Source organism: Penaeus chinensis, chromosome 30 (genome assembly GCF_019202785.1).
Source record: "Penaeus chinensis breed Huanghai No. 1 chromosome 30, ASM1920278v2, whole genome shotgun sequence".
Classification (NCBI taxonomy): domain Eukaryota; kingdom Metazoa; phylum Arthropoda; class Malacostraca; order Decapoda; family Penaeidae; genus Penaeus; species Penaeus chinensis.
The window spans coordinates 17,531,069-17,543,568 of record NC_061848.1 but is presented as its reverse complement, the minus strand read 5'-3'; the positions used below and the strand labels follow the sequence as shown (position 1 = coordinate 17,543,568).

The 12,500-nt window shown below is 34.6% G+C and overlaps 1 protein-coding gene across 2 annotated transcripts in view; it reads left to right on the top strand.

Moving 5' to 3' along the window:
* LOC125041168 (VPS35 endosomal protein-sorting factor-like) overlaps positions 1–12,500 on the top strand; it is a 62,695-nt gene that overhangs the window by 43,311 nt on the left and 6,884 nt on the right. For both annotated transcript variants that reach the window (XM_047635982.1, XM_047635981.1), the window contains 5 exons: positions 328–499; positions 2,084–2,218; positions 3,675–3,816; positions 4,049–4,230; positions 12,403–12,500. The exon at positions 12,403–12,500 is cut by the window's right edge and continues 49 nt beyond it. In XM_047635982.1, the coding sequence (XP_047491938.1) occupies positions 328–499; positions 2,084–2,218; positions 3,675–3,816; positions 4,049–4,230; positions 12,403–12,500 (729 nt within the window). The remainder of the gene's footprint in view (positions 1–327; positions 500–2,083; positions 2,219–3,674; positions 3,817–4,048; positions 4,231–12,402) is intronic.

Here is a 12,500-nt window from a genome sequence, read left to right as displayed (position 1 = left end):
ATATATATATATATATATATATATATATGTATATATATATATATGTATACATATATATATCATATATTTATCATATATATATGTATATGTATATATATGTATGTAAATGTATATACATATGTATATATATGTATATATGTGTATATATAGATATTTATATATATATAATATGTGTGTGTGTGTGTGCATGTGCATGTGCATGTGTGCGTGTGTTTTTTTTTTTTTTTTTTTTTTATAAATAGTTCAAGTACATGCAATACTGTAAAAAATATACATGAAATTCTGGCAAATATAGTTATCTAAAGCATTTGATTGTCTTTTATATAGGGAAGGTGAGCAAGCTCTTGCCAGGTTATCCCGAATGATAAGGGGCATTGGTGATCCCTTGTTAGCTGCATATGCACGAATGTATGTCTGCAAAGTGGGCTCTGAGGTAGCACCTAATCTGACTCAGTACATGTCAGAAGGTGTGGAAGATTTTCTTCAAACATTAAAACAGGTATGAAAGAATGCATAAATACAATAATTATTTGTGCAGTAGTCCAAATAATCATTCAGTATTTCAGATAATTATTGTAACCCTTCAATTATCAAGTAATTCCAGTCTCTCAGCAGTCATCATTAGCCTTTCAGGTGCAGCTTTACATTGTTTGAAGTTTTACAAAGTTTATATTCATAAGTATGAATATTCAACTTAATTCATATGATGTTTAACCATCCTTTCTAAGATCAGTAGTTCATTTAGGTGATTTTAACCCAATAATTTCAGGTTTATATACTGTCCCCTGTACTTTTTTGTGATTTTTTTTTTTTTTTTTTACATACAAAAAATAAAGGAAAAGGGTAAACATGTGAGATATGTAAGACTTATAACGGACTCCTTAGTGATTAAGTACTTGTAGAGCCATCTTTGTATAAAGACAATAGATGAACTTTTATTTTTACAGCGGCATGGCATTACAGTCTTGCCATCTGCACCAGTTGTTGAGTTAATGGCTAGAAGGAATGTTTTGGATTCCTAGTATTACAACGGATGTTTCAAGTCAACATTTACACAATGCCCATTCCAAACCTACATCCAAACTTATTATTGTCATTCCTCCTAACGTTTAAGCTGCCTTTGACCCATCATGTGTGTGTTAGTTACATTTTTCACTATATATGTTTATAAATAATTGGATATGAAGCGAACAAAGGACCAATTCATTAGCACACACATGCACATTCACAAAAAGAAAGCTAAACCCAATGCTGCCAAAGAAAATTAATAAAAAATGGGGGAAAATGCTGTGCTCATTTTTTATATTGTTTGTGAAATATGTCTGCACATAGATGGGTCTGCTAGTGCTTAGCCACAAAAGAGTCAATTTATAGACCTTGTGACTTTACCTGATTTGAATTGGTGGGAAAAATGTATTTTTTACTAGTACTATGAATATTGATGGTGTTATTTTTATTATAAACATTATAATTATTGTAATGTTATAAACATTAGTAACAGCAAAATAAGATAATGTAAAATATTTTCATAAATCAATGAAAAGGGTAAGCAGGCGAGACAGGCAGTACTCGTAATTGGCTTATTGGTGACTTAGTATGTGTAGCCATCTATGTGTTAAAACAATTAAACAAGTAAACTCACAGTGGGAATGGCATACATGTATGCGTCATGCCCGTCAGCATTGGGTTAAAAGAGAATTTGTATGAACCATTCCATCCAGAATCATGTTGTAGTTCCTTAGATTAGACTTTAAATTAGTATATTATGTTTAAATTTAGTCCACCAAATGTTAGATGAACAATTAGTGAAAAATACAGTTAAAAATACAAATTCTATCTTTTCTGGAAAACAAAACCCAGTGCATTGAACACTGGTTTTCCAAGATGCTGACTGATTGGTAAGTGCAATGGCAAACCTTTCATACCAGTGAGACAGTGTTCAATGCCTTTTGTTTTTGTTTTCTAGAGAAAATAGCACTAGCTTTTCTAATATTGTTGTTTCTGTTATTTATTCTGACTATTACTCTGGTCTGCTAGAATGTGAATAAAAATAAGTTTGAAATGTGAATCATTTCTCTTGTAGGGTTTGTGGCCAGAGGGAGAAGCTGATGTAAACATGGGAGAAGACAAGGATACCTTGGCTGCTCGTGTCCTGTCACCACCCTTGGAATGGATGATGCAGTGCTTAGCTCAGAGAGCTCCTCATCATGTGTTACAGGTGCTAGGAGAACATCAATTGTGAATTATTTACCCTTCATAGTGAATTCTACGCATTTGATTAAGTAAAAATATTGCCTATATTCTTAAGATATCAACTTTTCAACTGTAATATTAAGGTTTAAGGATTGACATTGATTAGGTCCTTCTAACCTGCTGCAAGGTAGAAAGATAGTTGGAAGAAATATCATACCACCTCAGTTTTACCCAATAGTACACTCAGACCCACAACTCCATTTACACCAACCCCACACATCCACACCTACAGCTACACCTACAGCCAAACCTACAGCCACACCTACGGCCACACCTACGGCCACACCTACGGCCACACCGACGGCCACACCTACGGCCACACCTACGGCCACACCTACGGCCACACCTACGGCCACACCTACGGCCACACCTATGGCCACACCCACGGCCACACCTACGGCCACACCTACGGCCACACCTACCGCCACACCTACGGCCACACCTACCGCCACACCTACGGCCACAACTACAGCCAAACCTACATCCTAACCTACAGCCAAACCTACAGCCACACCTATACCCACACCTACATCCATACACACACACCCCACATCCACAACTACAACCACATATACATCCACACTTGCACCCACACCTACACTGACACTTGCATCCACACCATCACCCACACACACATCCACACTTGCACCCACACTTACACCCACACCTACACTGACACTTGCATTCACACCAACACCAACACACATCTACACATCTACACTCACATCTACACTCACATCTACACACACCTACACTCACACCTACACTCACACCTACACTCACACCTACACTCACACCTACACTCACACCTACACTCACACCCACACCCACACCCACACCTACACCTACACCTACACCTACACCTACACCTACACCTACACCTACACCAACACCTACACCAACACCTACACCAACACCAACACCTACACCAATACTATACCCACTCAACACCCACACCTACACTAACAATCACACTTACACCTACATTCACACCTTCACCTACATTCACACCTTCACCTACACCCACACCTACACCTCATCCTTATCCTCCACACCCATACAAACCCTGAAGAAGCAATAAATTATGCAGTATTTACCTTAAACATCTATCCCTTCTTATGAAAGATATAATATGCTGTGTACTCACTTTGTATAGTAAATTGTAAATACATGTTTTTAAATGTATTTATAGAAAATATATCTAGAAACTCTTCTGCTTAGCACAGGGGCATTATGATGTTTGACTGACCTGCCAGTCAGAGCCAGTATTATTGCCCAAAACTCACTCCCAGCAGTAAACGCATATCACTGTACTACATCCAGACTCTAAAGTTTAAAAATGTAACTAAACATTGGAAATATGGGCTGCAAAGAAGACAACCATAAAAGAAAGGTTGTTACATAGCAATAGTAATTTTCAGAGTGTGTTACGTCAGTGTGAAGGAGGAGAAGGACTAGGACAGAATCTACTTGTTGCAGCTGTTCTCATTACTTTCCCACATCACTTCATTGCTCAGAATGCCATTGCCCTCACACATCTTATTGCAGGTTGCTCCCACCCAGGTAAATGGATGTCATTATTATTCAGATTGATAGTTATTTTCCAATGAATTTTAGATATGAGATTGTGTGTGACACTCTGACACAGATTTTTTTCTATAACTATTAGAACTCATTTGAATATATTAATTGGAATTTTAGAATATAACAACTCAGGATATTGGATTATGTTTAGCGAGGATGTTAATGATATATGTTTATTTTTTACCAATATTTTTATGCAACTGCTTTTCAGGCAAGTCACAGCATGAATTGCTATGTGACTTGGGAAGATGTGTGAATCAGGCAGCTCCATCACAACATCAGCAGCTGCCCTTACTAAATGCTGTTTGGAAATTTGTCACAAAAATACCAGACGTAAAGGATTACTTAACTACTGCTGGAATTTGGCTTGAGTTTACTGCAAAACATTTTACGGTAAATACAGATATGTACATAAAGAAAGAAAAATTATATATCTGCTGAAGCAATGTCAAAACCCAAACTTTTTTATTTTTTATTACTTCTATCCAAATTCTCAAAAGAAGGATTTCATTATATCATCAAGTCCACAATAAGTTAACAATTTAGATTTGATAAGCGAAATAGATGAGTAGCTAATCATGTGAAACTTTTTCATTTGCCAGATACATTACTTTGGATGGAGTATAAAAATATATATAAATATATATATTTATGTTTATATATGTATATATATATATATATATATATATATATATATATATATATATATATATATATATATATATATATATATGCATCATATAAATATGTAAAGTATACATAAAACATATATATATATATATATATATATATATAATATATATATATATATAATATATATAAAAGATATATATATAATACATATACATTTTTATATATATATATATATGTATATATATATATATATATATATATATATATATACATATAGGTATATATATTATATATATTTTTTATATATATTATATATATATATATATTTTATATATACTTTACATATATTGCATATATATATATATATATATATATATATATATATATATAATTTTTTTTTTTTTTTTTTTTTTTTTTTTTAATTTATATATTTATATATTTTTAATTTATATATATATATATTTTAAATTTAAATATATATATATATATATATTTTTAATCTATCTATATATGTATAAATATATATATATATATATATATATATATATGTATTTAAATTTATATATATATATTTATTATATATATCATCTATATAATCTATATATATATATATATATATATATATATGTATATATTATATATGTATACATATATTTTATATATGTATATATTTATATTTTATATTATATATACATATATACATATATACATATATACATATTTTATATACACATACATATGTACATGTATACATATATACATATATATGTCGATGGCCACCTTCAGTCGATGTTGACTATGGCATTATTGTCTCTACCCATTTCCATATAAGTAGAGTCAGTGCCTGGGCAAAAGAATGTGAAGAGCAAGCTGTTGTCCATGTAGCAAGCTGTTGTCCATGTAGCAAGCTGTTGTCCACTCTTCACGCAGCGGATGGATCCAAAGGAACGGCATAAACTGATATGCTTTGGCACCAGCAGTATTGCAGAAGTGGCTAGAATGAGGTCGTAAGCAACAACGAACTGCCTTCCAGACTCCGGCTCTGGATTTTTCCTCATGCTTGACTCCCGAAGCCTTTTCATCTTATAAGTACCACAAGGCAGTTAACCCTGAGGAAAAATGTGGAACCGGCATCCTGAAGGCAGTTTGTTGTCGCTTGCGACCTCATTCAGGCAACTCCTTGTGCGAAACCATATCAGTCAAGGCCGTTCCTTTTGATCCATCAGCTGCTTGATGAGAGAAGGTATGCAACATGGCCAACAGCTAGCTTCTCACATTCTTTCATCCAGGCATTGACTATACCTAGAGAGGAGTGGGTAGAGACAATATAGGTTGACATTGACTGATGGTGGCTTTCAATATATATATGTATATATATATAATATATATATCCCCTTCCTGACGGGTCACGTCTATAGACGTGAAAACAAACCGCTCGAAATGTGGCGTACGGCCGAGGTGGTTATTCGGCTTGATGTATTGAACTCCCGTGTTCAAAGTCAGCACATTGCCGTGGTTCGCCAGGGCGAAGAGTTTTCTACACCTGTCACCAAGGGGATATACATATGTATATATGTAATATATATATGTATATATATAATATATATATGTATATATAAAATATATATATATGTATATATTATATATTTGTATATATAATATATATATATATATATATATATATATGTATATATAATTTATATATGTATATATAATATATATGTATATGTATATATATGATATATATATGTGTATATACGTATGTATATATGTGTATATATGAATGATAAAACATTCTTCTGGGTAGATACCACATCCACAATGCAAAACTAGATTTCTTGAAAGTGAGCTAAGGATGGAAAAGGGTGGATTTAGAAACTGTAGTCTCACTTTCAATAAATTTTAGTCTTGCATTGTGGGTTTTTCTACCATGTATAATATATATATATATATATATATATATATATTTATATATATATGTTTTTTTAACCCAATGCCGATGGGCACGACGTGTATGTACGTGTTATGCCCACTGTGAGTTACTTATTAGATTGTTTTTACACATAGAAGTCACCAATGAGCCAATTATAAGTACTGCCTGCCATTTACCCTTTTTTTTATTTACTAAAATATTTTACGGTATCTTATTTTGCTATTACTAATGTTTATGACATTAGAGTAATTATAATGTTTATAATAAAAATAACACCATCGATATTCATAGCACTAGTAAAAAATATGTTTTTCCCGCCATTTCAAATCAGGTATGGTCACAAGGTCTATTAATTGACTCCTTTGTGGCCAAGCACTAGCAGAGCCATCTATGTGTAAAGACAATTCACAAAAAATATAGAAAATGAGCTGAGTACTTTCCCCATTTTTTATTAATTTTCCAAGCCATTCATTCCACTGCAGGACATTGGCCTCTCTCATTCACTAAATGAGAGGTTATATGGCAATGTCACCCATGCCTGATTGGATGCCCTCCCTAATCAACCGCGGTTCGACGCGCTTAACACCTATGCCACGGCGGTAACTTCCCCTACGGCACCTGTGTTTGACTTCTCAATTTTCTGTTATTTTGTTGACGTGAGATCGGGTTCGAGTGAGCAGTTAGAGCACAGGCATTTTTACAACTGCTGCGACAGGGAATTGAACTTGGGACCATGAGGGTCGAAGTCCAGTGCTCTAACCACTGGACCATCGAGTCATATATGTACATGTGAATGTATATATGTATATATATATATTTATATAAATGTGTATATATATGTATATATACATAGATTTATACACTCGCGCACAGGCACACAGACACGTGCGCACACACACACATATATAGTTTATATACATATATATATATATATATATATTTATATATATATATATATATATATATATATATATGTATATATGTTAATATATATTTTTATTTATGTTTATATATATATATTTACATATATATTTATCTAATTATATGTATATGTATATATATATATTATATATATATATATATTATTATATATAAATATATATATATATATATATATATATATATATATATATATATATATATATACATACATACATACATACATACATACATACATACATACACATAATCATATGTTTATATCTATATATATGTATATATACACAGATAGATGGATAAATATATATATATATATATATATAGATATAAACATATATATATATTTATATAAAATATATATATATATTTTATATATATAGATGAATGTATTAGATAAATGAATAGATGAATATATAGATATATATATATATATATATATATATAGATATATATACACACATACTGTAAATGTAAACATGTAAATATATATATGTATATAAATTGATAAATATATATTTATATGTATGTATATAAATATATACACACATATATATATATATATATATATATATATATATATATATATATACTTATATGTATATGTATATATATATGTATTATATATATATATATATATATATATATATATATTATATATATATATATATATATCTATTATATATATATATTTATTATATATATGTATATATATATGTATTATGTATATATATATATATATCTATTATATATATATATATATATATATATATATATATATATTATATATATGTATATATATATGTATTATATGTATATATATATATCTAATATATATGTATATATATGTGTATATATATATATATATATGTATATATATATATATATATATATATATATATATATATATATATATGTATGTGTATATATATAAAATTATATATGTGTGTGTGTGTGTGTGTGTGTGTGTGTGTGTGTGTGTGTGTGTGTGTGTGTGTGTGTGTGTGTGTGTGTGTGTGTGTGTACGATAATAAAAATAAATATATATTTATATATTTAAATATATATTTATATATAAATATATTTATTTATATAGATATATGTATATGTATATAGATGTATAAATATATATGTGTGTGTGTGTGTGTGAGTGTGTGTGTGTGTGTGTGTGTGTGTGTGTGTGTGTGTGTGTGTGTGTGTGTGTGTGTGTGTGTGTGTGTGTGTGTGTGAGTATTTTGAAAAATGGGGTAAAAAGTTTAGATACGTATTACCAATTATTGAATACACGGTGATTAAATACTCTTGGACCCTTTGCCACTGGGTGGCATGTACGTACATGCCGTTGAGTGCCTGGACTATATTCCGGATGGTATGTGCATACGTGCCATGGTGTGCTGGTCCCGTAATCTGGAGGCATGCACAGTCATGCCACACACGCTGTCGGGCTGACACAATTCCCCGGCAGCGTGGCCCGGGCTAGTATGAAAACATCCGGGTAGAGAGGGCTTTCACATCAGGAAACCACCTGGCGGCATTAGGTTAATAGAATAAAATTTTGGTGGACATGGCATGTATTTTTTACCATCCAGGGGAGATAAGATTAACCCATTGCCACTGGGAAAAATTAATAAAAAATGGGGAAAATGCTGTGCTCTGCTTTACCTGAGTTTACCTTTCTTTGAATTGGCAGGAAAATGTATTTTTTTTACTAGTGCTATGAATATCGATGGTCTTATTTTTATTATAAACATTATAATCACTATAATGTTAAAAACATTAGTAATAGCAAAATAAGATAACGTAAATTTTTTTCGTAAAATAAAGAAAAGGGTAAACAGGCGAGACAGGCAATACTTGTAATTGGCTCATTGGTGACTTAGTTTATGTAGCCATCTATGTATAAAAACAATTAAACAAGTAAACTCACCGGGGGCATGTCATGGACGTACGCGACATGCCAGTCAGAAATGGTTTAAGCATTGAATCATTCCTAATAGACATACTTAACCCCATAACGACGGGTCACGTGTATACGTGTCCCGCGTGTGGACCCGTCCAGATGGGAACGTGTATTCATGTGCTCCATTTCTAACCCGTCCCTCCGGATGCGAATGGGCATGATTGCTGTATGGCTGTATGAATGACTTTTTGAGCTAGTTTGTATGTATACAGGTATTTATATTGGTAATTATCTTTGCGCAACTATATGTCTACATATATAGATGTGTGTATCTATTCTTCGTCATGTTTGTGTTTGTTGGCTTGTGTTTTTGTGTGTATCTGTGGAAATATGTGTGTGCAACTTTGTGTGTGCGTGTGCAAGTCAGTAATTTTACGTGTGGAAGTGCATGTGTGAATTGTATAAAATTTTATGCATTATTTCTTTGCACATTTATTTTGTCTGCTGTGTGTTTGTGTGTTTCTCGGTCATTTGTGTTGGGAAATCTGTACATGCATCTTTGAGTGTGTGTGTGTGTAATGTAGTAATTGTGAGTGAAAGTGCATGTGTGATTTGTATAAAAGTTTCTGCATGTTTTTCATTGTTTGATTGATGGATGTGTGTGTTGGGAAGTTTGTGCGTTCGTTTGTAAAAGTAAAAAAAAAGGTAATTGTGTGCATGAATGTGTAAAAGGTTATACAATTGCGTGCGCAAGTCTGTTTGGACAGTGATGGGAGCACTGTCACCAAGGAATCTCCCATTTTTAAAATCTTTTATTTTTTATTTATTTTTTTTTTTTTTATATATTTATTTTTTTTATTTTTTTATTTTTTTGGGGGGGCCTCGGAAGGATGCACTTTTTAAGTTTTCTTGCTGATGACGTCAGGGAGAGGGAGGGAGGGAGAGAGAGAGAGAGAGAGAGAGAGAGAGAGAGAGAGAGAGAGAGAGAGAGAGAGAGAGAGAGAGAGAGAGAGAGAGAGAGAGAGAGAAAGAGAGGGGGAGAGAGAGAGAGAGAGAGAGAGGAGAGAGAGAGAGAGAGAGAGAGAGAGAGAGAGAGAGAGAGAGAGAGAGAGAGAGGGGAGATGGAGAGAGAGGAGGGAGAGAGAGGGAGGGAGAGAGAGGGAGGGAGAGAGAGGGAGGGAGAGAGAGGGAGGGAGAGAGAGGGAGGGAGAGAGAGGGAGGGAGAGAGAGGGAGGGAGAGAGAGAGAGGGAGAGAGAGAGAGGGAGAGAGAGAGAGAGAGAGAGAGAGAGAGAGAGAGAGAGAGAGAGAGAGAGAGAGAGAGAGAGAGAGAGAGAGAGAGAGAGAGAGACCGCCATAAAACTTTTCTCCACTGTGCTTGTGTACATGTGTGTATGTGTGTGTGTGTGCGCGTGTGTACATATGCGTGTGCTTGTGTACATGTGTGTATGTGTGTGTGTGTGCGCGTGTGTACATATGCGTGTGCTTGTGTAAGAGACCGCCATGACGCTCGTCCCCACTGTGTTTGTATGTGTGTATGTGTATGTGTGTATGTGTGTGTGTGTGTGAGTGTTAGTGTGAGTGTGAGAGAGAGAGAGAGAGAGAGAGAGAGAGAGCGAGAGACAGTGACAATATCACGTGATTTTCTGAAACCTTCCGGGTAGTTTGGTGGAAAATTACCCGTTTCCCGCACATACCTCAAGTGACCTGTCACATGACTTTCTGTTGTGGAAGCTGTGCCCTGTGATTGGCGTCTTGGATTTGACATACCATTTTCGTCCCCAACAAGAACATGACCACCGACGAGAGCTTGTGGGTCTTCAAGGGCAGGCATCAAGCCCTGCAATACAACCCGAGCAAGAGGGCTCGGAGGGGCTTGAAGGTCTACAAGCTGTGTTTGTCCGATGGTCCAGAGGCAGGGCATATGGTGGCCTTCAATATCTACATGGGGCAGGATCGCGGCGAGTATGAACGCTGTCGACGACCTGATGGAGAAGGCAAAGCTGCTCGACAAGGGGTATCAGTTGTACACAGACAGCTGGTATTCATCCCCGACTCTCTTCCACTATCTGCACGGCCCGGAAAACCAGTGCCGTTGGGTTGTGCCCTCGGACCTGCAGGCGAGTCGGGGTCAGATCGACTTCTGGAGTAATAACACCGGAATGCTTTGCCTGCAGTGGGTAGACAAGCGTACTGTGACAATGCTATCCACTGCTCACATCTCAAAAGTCGTTACCCTGCCTCCCAACCACCGAGGGGTGGGAAAGAGACCAGAGTCATGTGTTCCAGCTGCGAAATTTCCCTATGTCCGACGCCATGTTTTTAGACATTCCATGCCTGAAAACACTAATTTCTATATATGTATATATTTGTAGATATATTGATATGTATATTTTTAAATTTTTGAAAAAAGAAAAATTCATCTTACCTGCCCAAAACAAAATATTGACTCTACACACTCACATTAGTAAAACACTCCTAAAATGGAGTATATACTACAGTATGAGACAGTAAAATCCTTCATATAACATATTATATGGCTACAATAAGTCACATGTTTCTAGAGTGAAAAAAGGGGGTTGCGGTTATATGTAAACCAGCCGCCTGAGCGCGCTAAATCTTTGGTTGGATGGTGAGACGGGTAAGCCGAGTTGAGCACCTGTCCCGGTGAGAGAACTAGCCATTTGCTTTTTTCCCCCAAAACAACGGCTCCAGAGCTGTTTTCTGACCCGTTGGCGTTGGGTTAAATTGCAGTTAATCCCTATACTTCTCATCCAGGCAACAGATACTCAAAAACTTGCATTTTTACAGCCAAATAGATGACAAAAGGAAAGTTATTAGTGAGATTAGATTAAGAAACATAAAGGGAATACCCTTGGCCGGGCCATATATAGAAGGCCCGGGCGAAGCTAGAACTTCACAAATCTCAATTGTATTAGAATACCCTTTCTACAAGTGTTACTCTACTAGCAGATAGAGCAATGTATTGGGACCTAATCTCAGAGGATAGTAAACCATATTGCCATCTGGTGAGTCTGATGGAAAGGGAAAGAGTTCTGACACCCGAACAACTAGGACCTGGATAATCTTCATTAGTTATGATATTGACACTATACAAAGCTCAAAGTAGGAATCAGTATCTAATATTAGAAACTCTTTTTACAGGCAGTAGAAGTGAATACATTACTTGGAGATGTGTTGAGACATGTTGGATCTGACCAATCCCATGAACTGGTGCATTACCCAGCTCTCCTGGCACTAGT